The sequence below is a fragment of the Cynara cardunculus genome (genome assembly GCF_001531365.2).
Source record: "Cynara cardunculus var. scolymus isolate 2C chromosome LG 8, CcrdV1, whole genome shotgun sequence".
In the NCBI taxonomy this organism is placed as follows: Eukaryota; Viridiplantae; Streptophyta; class Magnoliopsida; order Asterales; family Asteraceae; genus Cynara; species Cynara cardunculus.
The window spans coordinates 722302-739313 of NC_037535.1; the positions used below are offsets into that span (position 1 = coordinate 722302).

The 17012-nt window shown below is 36.1% G+C and overlaps 3 protein-coding genes across 3 annotated transcripts; 1 reads left to right on the forward strand and 2 right to left on the reverse strand.

Moving 5' to 3' along the window:
• LOC112516389 (guanine nucleotide-binding protein subunit gamma 3-like) lies at positions 1-1592 on the forward strand. Its single transcript, XM_025123401.1, has 5 exons — positions 1-391; positions 686-738; positions 822-866; positions 945-989; positions 1099-1592. Exons 1-5 carry the CDS (start codon positions 272-274, stop codon positions 1472-1474), a joined length of 639 nt encoding a protein of 212 aa, XP_024979169.1. The 5' UTR covers positions 1-271; the 3' UTR covers positions 1475-1592.
• Positions 1507-4778, reverse strand: LOC112516388 (subtilisin-like protease SBT1.8). The gene is made up of 2 exons (XM_025123400.1): positions 3094-4778; positions 1507-2346 (listed from the first exon to the last, which is right to left on the reverse strand). Exons 1-2 carry the CDS (start codon positions 4709-4711, stop codon positions 1688-1690), a joined length of 2277 nt encoding a protein of 758 aa, XP_024979168.1. The 5' UTR covers positions 4712-4778; the 3' UTR covers positions 1507-1687.
• Positions 4779-8284: 3506 nt separating this feature from the next.
• On the reverse strand, positions 8285-13813 carry LOC112516390 (RING-box protein 1a). The gene is made up of 5 exons (XM_025123403.1): positions 13590-13813; positions 13459-13509; positions 11172-11231; positions 8720-8791; positions 8285-8631 (listed from the first exon to the last, which is right to left on the reverse strand). Exons 1-5 carry the CDS (start codon positions 13744-13746, stop codon positions 8594-8596), a joined length of 378 nt encoding a protein of 125 aa, XP_024979171.1. The 5' UTR covers positions 13747-13813; the 3' UTR covers positions 8285-8593.
• Between the last annotated feature and the right edge of the window lie 3199 nt (positions 13814-17012).

The following is a 17012-nucleotide window of genomic DNA, read 5'->3' on the forward strand; positions in this document are numbered from 1 at the left end:
ACTTGTGGTTTTAATGGTGAAGAGTGCGGGAGTGAGTGAGTGAGCCAGCCACCGAGTTCATTAAATTCATTACTTTGTATTCATAAATGTATGTATACACATTATTGTCTCTGTACCAACTCAACTAGGCCTCTCTTCTCTCTTCTGCAACAATTATCCCCACTCTGTCACCACCAGTAATAATTTCCAATTTCCAATTTCCAATTTCCTTACCCTTCCTTCATACCTACTCCTACTCCTACTCCTCTTACTCTCTTCCTTCCTTTCTCCCATGGCTTCTCCCCATGGATCTCCGCCGCTTCCAAGACCCAAGTCGCCGCCGGAGTTGTACGGCAAACGAAGAGAGTTCGCCAAAGTTGTCATGTTGGAAAGAGAAATTGGTTTCCTTCAGGTGTTCATCTTCAATTTTTACTTTTTTTTTTTTTCACTTGGAAATTGCTAAATTTAGGTGCTCTTCCTCATCAACACGCTTCAAAACCTCCAGGTTTTGTTTTTGCCCGCCACTTGTTTGTTAAAATGTCTTAATTTGGCAAATATCATAACTTCAAACTTCCATGGTTTCTTTGGAAGAAGCCCTTATATATACGTACTTCACCGCTGCTTCTGCTTCTATACCCTCGATCTACAGATCAAAACCATACTTCTTCTTTTTTTGCCTAATTTGGTACTTGTTGTTTACGAGCAGGAAGAGTTGAAGTCCATTGAAACCTTACGCCCTGCTTCTTCTTGCATTAAAGAGTAAGCCAACCACTTTTTATTTTTATTTTTATTTTTATGCTGTTTCTTTCATAATTTTCAATTACCCAACTTCCAATTCACAGGGTTGCTGATTATATGGTCGCAAATCCAGAACCATTGATCACTACGTAAGACCCTTCAATCTTATCTTGTTTCTGTTTCAAATCAACCATCATCTTCATTGATCTCCTTTCATCCAAAACCAGGTGTAAGAAGACTCGTAAATCTTGTGGTTTCTGGAAATGGCTATGGTATATATCACCACACTATCTTTTCTATTTCTAATTGCATTTTTATAACCATATTTCATTTGCTATTTTGCTGCTTGAAATCAACATGAAGTTGTTGTCTTACTTGTAGCGGAAATTCCTGCTTCAATATGTCATGGGTTTGCTGCTGCTGCTGCTGCTACTGCTGCACTTCTCTTCAAACACCCAAGTGCTGCTGTTCCTGCTCGTTTCCCGAATGTTGTTCCTGCTCGTTACCAAAATGCAGTTGCGGTTTCCGGCCAGGTTGCCCAAAATGTTTAAAAGAATGCTTCTCTTGCCCCAAATGCGACTGCCCAAAATGCGACTGCCCCAAATGCCCATCTTGCCCCGATTGCAGTTGTTGCTGCAAATGTTCATTCTCATGTTGCTGTCCAAAACCCAAGTGTTCTTGTCCTAAACTTCCAAAGTGTACAAGTTGTGCTTGTTTTAGCTTAAAGTGCTGTTATAATTGTTGTCAATGTTGCTAATCAAATAAACATACACAATGACAATTTCGAAGTTTTGATTCATTCATTTCCATTCAATAAGCCATAGAAACAACAAACATCTATTTCTATTACATTAGTTTTTGAAGCACAAGAAACGTGACCCATATTTGGTTTTCGTGTTCCTATGTGCAAGCAAAAGGATCTTATAGAACTAAAATCACCTTTCGAGCGGGTGGACTTCAATGGTAAATATTATACAAGCCGTGCCCAGCCGTACGCAACCGGGCTCCTAACTTGGTTAAGATCGTTCTTCCAAGTTATCGAGCCAAAAGCATCCCCACTGCCACTCTTCTTGGAGACGAATGTAACTGTATACCTCAACTTATCTCCAACATTCTTGAAAACTAGCCTTTTTGGTTTCACACCAACTTGAACTCCTTCTGGTGCTTCAACTGCCACATCGTAAGTAGAATCCGCAGGGCCAACATTTGTTAGCTGCCGGGTGTATCTAACTACTCTCGACTTCCCAAAAAGGACAGAGAACGATGGGTAGTTCAGCCGACCTGGATCCCCCAATCTTCTGGAACAGGTAACATTTGCACGGTTGACAATGGCTTGTACTTGCTTGATGTCATAGCCCAAAGAGCAGACGAACGCAATGTACTCCTCAGTTGAGATATCGTATACAAGCCCAGGAGAGATGGCTTTGTGTGGTTCAACATGGCCGGCTCCATGAGCCCAAGGGGTAGAAACTTGACCTCCGGCTGCATCACGTAGCGGTGATTTGGTGTTGTCAACTGTGTACGCGGTGGTCATGAGGGCGGATTTGATGGCACTCGGGCTCCATCCTGGATGTGCTGCTTTCAGCAATGCAGCCAAGCCACTGATGTGTGGGCACGACATGGATGTACCTGAAAATAATAAAGCCATTTCCGTGAATTAGAAGTGGGTAAACAAACAATCAAACCCCAAAAGAATTGTGAAAGTGTGGTCTGAATGTAAAGGAAAGAATGACCTAACCCACTCACCACCCTTACACCCCACCCATCCACTCTTCCCAAAGGGGTGGGCTAAATAGCCACCAACACAACTGGTACAGACCTCTAGACCCATGTGTGCAGCCTAGTGCTCACGACTCTAAGGTACGTTTTTTATTTGTTAGCAGCTTAATACTTTTGTAGTGGCTTAATGATATAGAAAATGACTTATTCAATAAGCTTTTGTTTTTTTGCAGAAAATTGAATACAAAACAACTTTATATTCATATAGGATTTGATGGAAAACCAACCAAACAATCCCTAACCGTCCCGTCATGTTTAATAACAAAAAAAAAAACTAGCCGATAAAAATGTACAATAAATAAATAAATTAAAATTATATGTTTTCGAAAAGTTGATGGAAAAGGGCTTCTGTAAAGCCACAGAAATACTGAAAATGGTGCCAGCACAAGAAAGCCACTCAAAGTGAGGAAATCAATGAAAGCATCTTCTTCCACAACCCAATGCAACTTCATCATGTGCACATGTTCACTGCTCTCCCATTTAAAATCTTTAAGGCTTCACTCCAATAACATTATTTTAATGATTTGCATCAAATTTTATGATCAGATTATTACTACATTTCAAGAACAAATATTATATTTTGGGAATTTGGATTACCTGACATAATATTGAACTGAGTTTTCCGGGTATCGATATCCAACCCGGTGGGTCCGACCCCTTCTGACCATCCAGCCAAGATGTTCACTCCCGGCCCAATAACGTCCGGTTTCAATATCTGAGGTGTCACCATGTTAGGACCTCTGGAACTAAATGCAGCCACCACCGGCGACGGCTTAACCCCCAAAACCGTCCCTCCAAAGCTAAGCACCGCCTTCGGATTCGGGTCTATTTTCAAATACTCTCGGATTTCATCCGCAAACCTTTTTCCGACAGCCACCGCCGGCAACAAATGGCTGTCGGCGACCAACTCCTCCCCACTCTCTGCCGTGTTCCCAAGTATCATTCCGATCCCTCCAGCTTCCTTCACCACCTGCCCCTTTTCGACACGTGGATTGACACCCCTGTCACAAAAAACCACTTTACCACGTACAAGCTCCGGTTGAAGTGATCCCGGTAAACACAAATTGCCGGAATTACTGGTTCCTTTACCGTTAAAATAAACCAATTCCACCGGTTTATCACCCATACCTATTCCACTATACAAAGACACGCCGTTGATACGTTTTCCGTTTCCTAATCCGGCATATGCGGGAAAATCTCGGTCTAAAGTTCCGGCACCGACGGTCATTATCCATGGAGCCACGTTGGCAAGTGAAGCCTTAGAGGGTCCGCTGTTTCCGGCGGAACACGACACGAACACGCCCATTTCCATAGCTTTAAACGCGCCGATGGCAATTGTGTCGCGATAATAAGGCGCAGAACCTCCGCCGAGAGACATAGACAACACATCTACACCATCGGAAATTGCACTGTCCATTCCGGCAAGGATATCGGAACCAAAACAACCGGTTTTCCAACAAACTTTATACGTCGCCACCCGCGCGTGAACAGCCATTCCACGCGCCGTCCCGCTAGCAAAGCCAAACAAACTGGCGTTCCCCACTTGCCCACCGGCGGCCGTCGTGGAAGTGTGTGTTCCGTGACCGTCTTGGTCTCGTGGCGACTCCTTTTCCTTGGATATAACCCCCGCTGCCAGACGAAATCCTTTGGAAAACTTGCGAGCACCAATCAGTTTCTTATTACATAAATTCGCCTTGAAATCTTCTCCTTCTTCACACTGACCACGCCACCGACTGGGCACAGGTGGCATCCCGGAATCGTCAAAGCTCTTGGACTCCGGCCAAACTCCAGTATCAAGCACGCCGACGACGACATCATTGGCCGCTAAATTGAGTTGTTGAGGCGTGTGACCAGACCACAAACCTAATTCATTATCAATCCCTAAAAACTCAGGAGTGCGAGTAGTGTGGAGTTGGTAAACGGTATCTTCATAAACACCAAGTACAGAATCCGATTGGCGGAGGGAATCGACCTGGTGGGGATCCAAAGAGGCGGAGAAACCGTGGAAGGCTGTAGTGTAGGAGTAGAGGATGGCATCAGGGGTGGTTGATGCGAGCGATTGTAATCGGTCGGAATACCAATCGTGATGAGTGAGATAGGATGAGGGTTTTTGATGAGGATCCATTTGAACTATGAAGGTTCGTTTGGCATCATGAAGAAGGGGTAGTAAGAAGCATAGGGATAGCCATAGCCATAGCCATGGGAAGGAGGGCATGGTGGATGGAAGAGGTAATTACAGATGGATGAGGAAGATGAGATTTTGTGTGGCAGTGTCAGAATGGAAGTGATCAAGGAGTGGTCTTATAAGCGACTGTTGTTACATTTATTACTTCAAATGCCATCATCGCCAATCTTTATTTCCTTAAATCTTTTTTACTTAATGTTTTTAATCAAATTATTTTTATCAATTTGTTTCTTATTTTGGCACCCCACTTCAAGACTCTAGAAAATAATTATACAACAACATCAGTTAAATAAAAACACTGAACATAATATAATAAAGATTAGAAATATAGAGCTAACAAATTTATAAAATAACTAATGTTTAATCCTAAATAATTTTTTTTACTTTTTATAAACAATTAGAGATTAATAATAATAATAATAATAAAAAGTGGTAGACATACATTTGTTTTTATTAAATTAAAGAATTTGGGAAAGAGGTGGAAGAAGGTCACAAGGCATTTGTTTGGTTCTTAAAAAACAACTCCCGATATTTCCATTTGCACCATCACATGCAAATGTTTTTTTTAACTGTTTGAGCCACCATTAATTTTAAAGATTTGAAAAAACAGTAAAAAAAATCTTAATAGTTTTTACAGGATGAAAATCCTTATTTATATTTAAGCATTTTTTTTTTTCAATTATATTGTTATTTAATTTATGAGTTCTTTCTTTTTTAGAAATTTGCGAATAACAAAAGCTTTGAAGTAAGAAAATGTAAGGAAGAAAGGTTATTTTTGGGAAAACACATGATGTATTGGTACGCATTTCTATGACCCGTCTGTTTGTGAGAAAGCAAACCCAAACCTTTCTTCCCCACCCCACTTCATTTAAATAATAAAACAAAAATTTATTTAAGCGCCTAAAATAATAATAAAAATAAAAACAAAATAAGAAAAAGGAGGTGCAACGGCTCTTTTTATTAATTCAATAGTTTTCCCCCATACCTTCTTTTCTGCCCGTTGAGTTGTACCCTTTTCCTTTTCCTTCTCTTACTTTTTTTTTTCTTTTTCTTTTTGACTTTACTCCATAATTGAATATTATAAGACGATATGTCCAATGAAGAAGAAAATAAAACAAACCATTTCTATATAATATATATAATTGAAGATGTTTTTTGGTTTTAATATACATGTACTTTCATACTATACAAATTACTTGCATGTACATATGCATACCTTGTAGATGGATAGCTACCGGAATGTTTCTTAGTTTATTCTTGTTTGTATTCTTGTGTTTTCCCTCAACTAAACCCTATCTATAATATAAGATCAAGAAAAAAAAACTCCTAAAAATGAAAAACAAAAGAACAACCTAATAACCATTTATCTGAACAATATACACATGTACATACAAATAGTTATAGTTGTTTATTGGTTTTTATGCATATATGAATACCGAACAAATTGCTTACAATGTATGCAAATGTACATATCATCCAAATAAATGATTGTTAGAATGTTTTTCTATTTATCCTATATATATATATATATATATATATATATTTAATTTCGGGAGTTGAAGAGAAATGAAAAGTTAGTAGAAATCTTACTGATTATATGCATGTGAGAGAGGTGGGGGCCAGCCACCCAATATATGAGCGCAAATAATGGCGCCATCCCGGACCTCATATGAACATATGACGCCCGCCTTGCTCTATAATTTCACCCTTCATCCCCTCTTCCTCTTCCTCTTCCTGTTCCTGCCATTCAACATTTAATTTAATTTAATTTAATATAATAATAATTTTACATGTCCATATCATATTATTGAAGCTACGCCTGCTGTCACTGCGTGTAAAACGGATGAGCCCCCTTCCCCAATTCAGACTTACGAGAACACAAACAGACAAACTGAGTCAAGAGTCTTTCTTCCACATTTGCAGGCACAACAAGACACACATCTACCATCCACATCAATCATTCAAATTTCTAAATAAAACCAATCAACATAAAATAACCCAGTAAATAACTCATGAAACTTCTATCATTCTGGGACGCGCTTTCATAAACCAACACTTTTTACTCACTTTTCAAAGCCTCCTCCCAAAATAGGACAGATCTTTTACACAAATGCGTAAAAACTGATTTATGGAAGAAACGAAAATCCTTACGCATATACGTAAGGATTCTTTAAGCAAAAATTTATCTCTTTTTCTTTTTTTAATCTGAAAATCGAGTTTACACATTATGCATTTGCATAAACTCCGACTAAAATGGAAATTCAATTGAAAAAGTGGCTAAAAAATGAAAGTTGATTTTGGGGGGGGGTATTTTGGTCAATTTCCCCTTCTTTCACTCAACAAACCCCTTTTACTAAAGTTGATTCCATCACATACCTTGTCTCCCTTTTCCCACCAATTATCATCTTCATCAATCCCAATTTGCATCCATAATCTTCAATCACATTACAAAACTTCTACCTATAACTAAAAGAAACATGATTTAGGTAGATCCCATACAATATATATATATATATATATATATATAGGTGGTATGGTAGGGAATAGATATCAACTCAGTGGTACCGAGTGTTGTACAGCACCATTACCCCCATCATACAACTTTTATATTAATAATGCATCTTCATACAAACACTAGGACCAAATTCAACAACAATGGAGCACTAAAACCACCACTGCTCAACATGATTTATATATCCACATACCCAAAACAACAAAGTCCAATATAAATGATTCAAGATCCATATGATAATAAAAATTAAAAGCTTTATCATATCATAATTACAAAAAATAAAGAGAAACAAAAAGCATACACATGCTATCTTAATACATCATGACTTCAATATCATAATTCCTCTTTCTTTTATGATGGAAAAAGCAACCTAATCATAATAGGCACATGCGTCATTGTCTACACATCTCTTCCAAGGAAGCCATCTCATATAAAGTCATGTACACATCAATAAAGACGCTGTTTTACTTTATGTTGGTACTAAATTACATATATGGGCAGTTTTCAACAGAAAAGGTAGATCAGAAGGTTGTTACTTTTTCATGGATTATTGACTTACCAAGGACTTGAGCACATGTATATAGTAGTCTTATTCTATTCAGCCAGTAAAACAACCTATCATTGGAGCTATTTTACTTCACATCTTCTGTGCTACATTTTACTGATCATAATCATTGGAAAAGAACAAAACAAACAACATGTAAGCATCTTATAACAATATATTCTTGAGACAAAACAGAGAGATTATGTAGTTGTCTGCTACAGATCTAGGGAACAACAAGATATAAGTCAACCAAATCACAATCTATTCATATATGATGTTATATTTTAACATATACCTAGATCCACTACACCAATAGAGTTTGAGTAACCATGTGTTAGGAAGCTAACCTCTTTAATTAAAGCCTTGATCTTGATCAGCCATTGCCACCACCACTTCCCACATGCTAAGAAACGGTAAAAGATCTGATCAACCCAAACTGTTCCCACAATCACTTCCCACATGCTGAAGGGCAGGTTCTGGGAATATGGCTATTTCTATGATAACTGTGGGCAAATGAGCAAGACGAAGCATACAAACCAGAATTCGATGAACAAAGGAAAACAATTTTTTAACCTTGAAAAAGTGTTTATCGTGAACGATAGACATAAACAGAGAGCAGATTGATGAATTATGGATGTAAACAGAGAGATAAGAGAAGTCACGAAAACCAGAAATTACTACATTTCTTAATCCTAATATTACAGGTCCATAGTTTAATAATATAGGTTAAAGAAAATCATCCAGTGTCCAGTGATGAAGTAAAACTAGAAATATGAGAATAAAGTTGTTTAATCATCACTCGATCAACAAAGGCAGAGATAGATATTTGGTCCAACGGTTCAAATGCAGAAAGTTTCTAGTGACCATACTTCTGAAATTCCCATTCGCTATTATCTGCAACAACCAAAGCACAAACTGAGTGAAAATAATGTCGTAAATGTGGAGTAACAAAATAACAAGTAAAGGTTGGCGATTGGCATACCCAATGGACAGACTTGACGAGTTTTGAGCCATCTGCTAATACAGTGAAAGTGAAATGCATGATTGCAGACCCCTATGGACATGGAAAAAGAAGGTGACATTTAATCAAATTAGACAGAAGACTAACACGAAAATAAAGGAGGATAAGACCAACAAAAGTAGGGATAAAGTTGGTTTGAGAACCACCATTTGGAAGAGGAAGGGTTTGAAATCATCAATGACAAGTTGACAACGACCACTTCTTGAAATAACTTTACAATTGCATTTACATCCAGCATGTCAGATAAGTGATTTGCCTGTTATGTCAGATTACCCAAATTTCTAATCATGGGACATTTACACAGGTCTACTCCATCTGAAGTTACCAAGAAAGACCAAGGTACTGATATTTGGCTTTTGTTGAAGTTATTAATCATGGTTCATATTTAACTTAACCAACCTACCATACTTGAAAGTACAGACTGCAAGTAAACATACGACTTTAAATTCTTGATCTCAGAATTGCAAAAGAAAAATATTGGGTCAGTAAAACATTACATGGATTCCCCAGAGCTTTGCACAACAAGCCAATTTTGAAATCAAGAAGGGGATGGGCATTGTGGAGGAAACAAAACAAGTATTGCAGGATCTCCTGCAGCCCGAGAATATGTAAACTATGATTTGGGTCCGACATATAATCAAAAATTTACCCAATAGCCTCTCAAGCTCCTTGAGCCTAAGTCATAATATAGCCAAAATACAAACTATGAATACCCCCTCCAACATTTTCTTAGAGAGAGTGCCTGAAGCTAGATATATGAAATCCCCCTCAAACAATTTCTTGTTTACATTCACAATTAGGTTTTTTTGTATTATTTTTATGTAACACAAATTCCTATTTGAAGTTGAATAGAGAGTGTGTTTGGCAAGACACTAGTTAATATTAAATTATCACTCAAAATGTACGAACTTTTGCAAAGTTCTATTTCCCTTCTCTGTTTAGTTGAATCAAATATCGAAATCTACAAAAAGCTTACAAGTCTAAGACCAATGCTTAATTTCATTTGCTAGAGGGGAACAACTTGAAATAGTGCAATGGCTAGCATAGTCAAATGCATGCCCTCCTCCATCACCCTCGCTTTGGACGGGCTATGCAATACGTGAAAATTTTAGTCACATGATATTGGTTCTTTATGCAATCCCAAAACACTAGTTACCTAAATGTCAAAATTTTATTTAAAATGTACAATTCTTTCACTCAAAGCATGATAGGCCTATGTATCTTATCAGTTAAATCGATTTGAATGCCTGATTTTCAATCTTCAGAGGGTGGGAGACTGAGATCAAGGTCTATGACTGCAGGCATGAGGTGGAGAAGGAAGTAGAATTCGAGAGAGGAGGGAACCCAAAAAGTCCAGTTCAATGTAAATTAAAGAGGAAAACAAGAGTCTACTCTTGGATTTGAAACCATAACCTCATTGAAGTCAAGTAGTTAATGTGTGCTTTTTAGCAACCAAGTTAATGAACATATAACTGATATTTATGTCCAAAAACATAAATGGTTGTTGAACTCTGTTTTTGTGAATGTAAATAGAAAATGTAATCTTCGTTGAGCACCACCTATGCTTGAGTAAAATGCAGATGTTGAGAGCAAAATGAAGAAAGTTTTGGTAGTATAATGAGTTCATTGAAATGACCAAAGGGTCTTTGGCCTAGCGGTATCATAGTCTCTGGCCTCCTAGGAGGTCAGGGGTTCAAACCTCACCAAAGATGAGGAGGTTGTGTGAGTTTATTTATTACATTTGCCGTATATAAATATTATATACTTAAAAAAAAAGTTCACTGAAATGGTTTTGCTCAAACTGAATAGTCTTGGCTATTGAACAGTTGAACTATGAGGAGCAAGCAACCATGCCAATTGTTTATAAAAAAATAGTAAGCAATAAAAATCCCATCAAGTTACTGAGGACACAACTCGATTGATAAAGCGATTCTTTGCTATTGATAAGCTTGTTACCACAGTACTACTCTAAACTCTTAACCACATTAGTTCCAATTATATTTACTAACTTAACCTTCACAGTCTAAGAGACAAGAAAACTCATGCTTGTAACCATTAAATATTAAATTCAACATTTTAATCCCATTTTATGATTGCCCACTAGATCAACCTTCAACTGGTGAACATATATCAACAGCAGATACTCCATTAACCATGCAAATCACGAGCTAGGTATTCCAAAACAACAACAAAATTTTAGATACAAACAAAAATGAATTCGTAAAGCATATTATGCAAGTACATACGTAGTTTGTACAACAAGCAAAACTTGACAAATAGAAATATTCATATCTCCTTACCAGGTACAAGAAAGAAAAAAGAGACATGCTATTCTAGATCATAAAGCTTGCAAATAACATTATGTGTTAAGATTCTTAAGAAATAGTTTGGAATTCCAAGAGAGTATACATACCCCAAGCAACTGTGCATTCCTCACTGGTAGCACTGGCTTGGTTAGCCTGACATTCGATGCCTGCCAATCAACAAAACTGTGAGAACTCTGTCTTGTAAAGAACATAACACATGTACCAGTACAGCTGAAACAATGACCCTTCATCAAAGACTAAAATCTCCTACACTTGTGGGTCAAAATTCTTTGAACCCAACACTCTACTTGTTGTCTTTCCAATATTTGATAAGATTCTTAGCTATTTTCAAAAAACAAAACTTCATCCTTCGCGAAAGAAGACAACAAACAAAAATACATAAATGAGGAACCCAAATTTATAACTGATTCAAAGGACTAATTCGCATTTCATACTCAATGCTATAGGGATCGAGTTTAATGCAGTTACAGAGTTATCGTTTTTCAAGACCAAAATCATAACTTAGTGGGGAAAGTCACATGTTTGAGCCTCACTGCTTTTGCCGATGAAAGAGAACTAGAATGCCCTCAGTTATAATTTACTTCACTGATTAACTATGTGGGTACAAACTGAATGGATCCTGGCCTCTTATTCAGTACGAGGCATGAGGTGTTTGTTCATTTTTCCCCTCTTATTCAATGTCCTTCTCCCCATTCAGAGCCCGACTTTTTCATCACTGCCCTTGTTGTTTCTCTCACCAGCTTGCTTCTCGTTGGCAACCCAGATAAATTTTCCAGACCAGTGTAATATCCTATATTCCTATTAAACCTGTCACATCCTTCAATTTTCTTTTTTATTTGATTTAGAACATTGTAAATAGCTGGCCCAACCCAGTGTCTTTGTTTAACTACCAGACTTGTTAATTGAAATTCAACTTATTTGGTTGTTCAATTCAGTGTCAAATTAGTCAAGTTGGCCTTTCAACACCCGGACTTTTTTGGGTTTCTCACAAAAATGCTGAGCTTGTCAACGAGCTTTGTCGCCCAACCAGAGGTCATATTAAAGAGGGTTAAAACGAAAAAACTGTTAATAATATCCAATGTAACATCCTCATCCATGGCAGAGAAGACAATGCTAGTGGTCGTGGTGGTGTGGAGGCTGCCAAAAGTGGTGAGGTTGGGAAAGGGAGTAGAGGAGGGAGGAGGGAGGAGGGAGGAGGGAGGAGGAAAGGGAAACTAAAGGGGAATGCTAGTGAAAGTACGAGTGCAATGGAGATCAATAACAGAAAGACAGCTCTGCAGGAGAGAGAATCAGCTGAAAAAGAGATGGAGAGTTGAGGCATGTTGTTAGACACCAAAGGTAGGAATTGGAGGCTCGAATGTTGGAGGTTTCAAGCAAAGAGGCTGACTGCAAGCGGTCAAATTACAGGTTCGTTGTCTGGAACTAATGCAGTCATGGTTGTGTTTTCTACCTTATGCATTTCTGTGGGTTTTCTATGTGCTGAATTTTTGCATGGCAATTTGTATTCTTAGAGCAATTGATCAAGGAAGTAACGTTTGGATTACATTATGTGGCATGACTCGTTGTGTATACGCCTTTCAAAGAGCTTCGTGTTCTAGTGGCATTTTTGTTCCTTATTAAGAGTTTAATCTTCTATGTCTCCAAATGGTATATCAACACAACTTCTAAATCTAAGCACTAAAGAAAAGAAAGACAGCTTAAGAGTCTAGGCATGGTACACAATAAGCAGATTTGAACTTTGTTTTTAAAGAAACATTTTTGTTGTGGTTAAAACGAGTGATATTTTCATTACCATGTAAGGAGTTAATCAATAGGCCAAATCTCATCCTAAGTGCAGTAAGGAAATACAGTTTGTATCTGGGTGATGTTCGACTGCCAATTACTTATAGCAGTTGGATGGAAAAATTGACACTTTTTATGCATCTTTTAGTGTTTAAATATGTTACCAAGAGGATAGTTGAAATGGTTGAACCTGGCAGGTTAATCATAATTGCATGAATCTAAATGTAGGGAACTACATATTCTCATTCTTACTATAGGCATAAGCAGACAACTGTCGGAAGCTTATGATGAACAGTTTGAAATAGCAGCTAGGATATTTGCCTAGTATCATAAGCCTTTATGTGCCTAGTAATATTTTAAATTGATGTAGTGATAATAATTCAATTCATATTATTTTGTTTCATTAAAACTGCAACTTTTTGAGGCTTCAGCACTATCAAACATTATTTTTCATTCAACACTTGTTCATATGTCCCGTTAAAAAAAGGTAACTTTGTGTGTATCAAATCGCCTCTTATCATGAACTAACATTCATAACCTAACATGTAATTAACTAAACAAACGAAATTAATAGGGAGAAACAGAACTCACAGAGATCCATGATATGATTCCTACAAATTGCGCAATTATCCACGACAATATCTGCATCAACCAGCAAGTTAAGAAACTTAAGAATCATGAAGAAGAAAAACTCTGCAAAGGGGGGAGTTAAGTTTATGTACCCCAAGCCCAAAGAGAAACAGCGTTCCACTTTTTGATCTCAAATCGCTTAGCTTTCTTAGTTGAAGAGGAAGTGGATGCGGTGGAAGATGAGGGTCCGGCTCCGCCTGAACCTTCACCGGCTGGAACCATGGTGACATCGGTGTCGAGAGAAGCCATGGTAATTTGGTTGCAACGGATCAGTTACGCCAAAACAATTTTGACGATCTTTGTGTTTAGGGCATGTCGACATGGTGTTGCGATTGCAAATTACTATTTACTAATTCATTCGGAATCTTACTTTTCATGAAAATATTTTTTGTTATATAAAAAAAGGCAAATAATATAAAAATGTAATATATTTTTATTTGATTTATATTACCTTTATTTTTATATTTTATATATGACATCTTAAACATTATAGCATCCAAAAATACATGAAAATATATGTATTTTATTTTGATTCTGATTTTAAGAATATCTATACTATCTTATTAAACAAATTTAACAAAAATCTTAAAGTCTTAAAATTTTAAATAACCAAAATACCCTTTATACTACTTTTTCACCCCCTTCTCTCCTCACATACACTCACCCTCTCACAACCGATTTTTTTAAAATTATAATTTTAAATTTACACTTTATATCTCTATAATTAATTAATTAATTTACTTTACGATTCTTTAATTTTAAATGTTTCATTTTAAACATTTATCAAATTAACATACATAATCGTATATCAATTAAAACATGTTTAAAAAATACATTTTTATTTTAACAAGTTACACCATTATAATCGTATCATTAATACCTTCGAAATGAGTCCAATATTGAATAGTTTTTTTACTTAATTATATTATTATACATTATATATACTGTGAAAAAATATTTTTAATATTTATGATTTATACTTTTATAGTTATTTATTTATATATATACTATATATTTTGGGGTTAGGCTGTCCAAATTGCATTGTATAATATATTTTGAATTACTATGTTATTGGGTTTTTTTGAAATATATATATATATATATATATACATGTATTAATTCAACCTTAATCTGAGTTTTTGGATAAGAAAGAGGGTAAGCAGTTGAAATTTCATTCTAAAACCCATCTTTTTTGTCTTTTCATGGTTTATGATCTGTTAAATTTGTAGTTTTTTTTATTGGTTTTGAGTGTTTATCTTAAAACTCAAGTTTCTTGGTTCTTTGCTCTTGGTGTAAATCGAATACATTTGTGGAGTCGTTTAAATATGTTGGATTTTAAAATATATTGGATTTTAAACTGTTATACAATTTTTTTCCATCGATAGTCTGTAATTGGAACCATAACTCTTGTTTATTCAAATTGTATTAATATGTAAAGACCAAGTGTAACATATATCATCGTTAAATCTTATCTTATAAAACCAGTGGAACTTCAAATCATTAAAATTCATGGCTCCCGCCGCATTGTACGGGTACACAACTAGTGTTACACAAAACATGAACCAAATCAAAGTATGTTGTATTTTCTTTTTAAGTTATTCAATAATATGATTGAATTATAATTTATGTCTTTGTGATTGTTACTCGTTATTAAACCTATTTATTTTGAAATAATTGCAATTTTTAATCACTATGGTTAACCGTTGACATTTTGTTATTAAATGTAATAAAAATTCATTTGGGGGTTTATTAAGTATTTTATTTTAGAGGTGGAGTAGATACAATACCAAAACTTTTCGTCAATGTTGTTTGTAATTGATTTACAAAATTTTATGCTACGTATACTTGGTATCAATTTGGTTGGTACCGATTTTTTTTTTTAATAATACATATTAATATTGTATTCGTATAAATTTCAAATAACATATACTAAAATATATCTTGGACTCAAGTAGGGATGGCCAAAAACCGGTCTCAGATCGGTCCCGATCGTCCCAAAGAAGCTCGTAACACGCCATAGCATTTAAACCAAAAGTCACATATATTTGTATAATTAAAATTTCAACATCAATAAAATTTAGATACAGGTTTAATGCCACAACACAAAGAATAGCAAAGATGATGCTCATAAAATATTTTAACAATTTCTTTTTCATTGAAGACATCAACATTCCCCAATTGTGATGGTCTTCGTATTGAACAATCTTACTAGTCAAAATATATAATTGGTTTAAAACTAAATGGCTTGTTAGATAATAAATGTCCATGTTGTCACATTTTTTAAATCGCCTAAAATATCGTACAATTCTTCAATCACGGCACAATCAAGATTTCCAATAGAATTTTGATGTTAATGGTGTCTATAAAATGATTTTTTTTTTATCAAATTTTCAATCATAAATAAGTTGAATTCCAACGAACGGGCATATCGAACCTCACTCCCAAAGCTCTGAAACCAACGTTCTCGCAATACTTTCTATATTCCGCATTCATTTTCCTACCTTTGTGAAAATTCGCCGTAACGTAAGTCTAAATTTATCTATTACTGGTTTACAAGTATTTAAACCGTCTTGAACCGCTAAATTTATTATGTGTGCACAACAACGTGTATGAAATAATTTACCGTCTAAAACAAGTGTCAAATGACACTTTAATTTTTCCACACAAAGATTGTTATTAATAGCGTTATCAAATGAAATGCTAATTATTTTAGCAATTAAATTATAAAATGCAAGATATTTTTTAATAATAAAAAATTGACGTGCAACTGAATGTGACGCACCAAACGGTTCAAACGTGATTACACGTTTGAATAAATGTCACGATGTAAGCTCAATCAAATGTGTCGTTATGCATATATATGAAACTGACAATTCGTATAGTGCGCTCCATACATCACACATAAAAAAAATATTGTTAGGCAAAACAGAAAACATTTGTTGCATTTCAGCTCGACACGTTTTCCACATTTTAATTGCCTCACGTCTAAAGGTTTGACGACTTACTAGCTTGTATCGTGGTTGTAGTGTCTTTTGGATCAATTTAGTAACGTGAGGGTTGTCGAAATGTCCGAAAGGTAACCCGACTTGAATGACACATTGTGTTTGTCATTGTCGGTTCAACTCGGCATCGTACGACCATATTTGACCTTGTGTGTTAAGTATCGGTTGGCTTGAATCACCCACCCCCACTTCAACCCCGGGCACGTTTTTCAGTGTGCCTTCTTAAGGTAGAATTTTCTTCCGCCGTAAGGAGAGCTTGACACATTTTGCATTGTGTCTTTCTTTTCCCTTTTGTGAGGACCACCAAGTTGTAGTTATTCCAAATCTCGGACTTTTGTCCGTGTTCGGCGAGAACTTGGACAACTTGTTCGTTTGATGCATCATGTTGTTTACCGGCCATTTTGTAAGACAAAGAGAGAAAGAAATGCGAATTGTGAAGTGGAAACGAGAAATGAATACGAGTCGAATTCACAAAATATAGTGAGAAACTGAGAATTGTGAACGTTTTTTTTT

Coding starts and splice junctions, on each gene's coding strand:
- LOC112516390 (XM_025123403.1), bottom strand. CDS start 13,746: ATGGCTTCTCTCGACACCGATGTCACCATGGTTCCAGCCGGTGAAGGT. Junction 13,510..13,589: donor TGTTTCTCTTTGGGCTTGGG/GTACATAAACTT, acceptor TGGTTGATGCAG/ATATTGTCGTGGATAATTGC. Junction 11,232..13,458: donor GAATCATATCATGGATCTCT/GTGAGTTCTGTT, acceptor GTTGATTGGCAG/GCATCGAATGTCAGGCTAAC.
- LOC112516388 (XM_025123400.1), bottom strand. CDS start 4,711: ATGCCCTCCTTCCCATGGCTATGGCTATGGCTATCCCTATGCTTCTTA. Junction 2,347..3,093: donor TCAGTTCAATATTATGTCAG/GTAATCCAAATT, acceptor TATTATTTTCAG/GTACATCCATGTCGTGCCCA.
- LOC112516389 (XM_025123401.1), top strand. CDS start 272: ATGGCTTCTCCCCATGGATCTCCGCCGCTTCCAAGACCCAAGTCGCCG. Junction 867..944: donor CCAGAACCATTGATCACTAC/GTAAGACCCTTC, acceptor ATCCAAAACCAG/GTGTAAGAAGACTCGTAAAT. Junction 990..1,098: donor GGTTTCTGGAAATGGCTATG/GTATATATCACC, acceptor TCTTACTTGTAG/CGGAAATTCCTGCTTCAATA.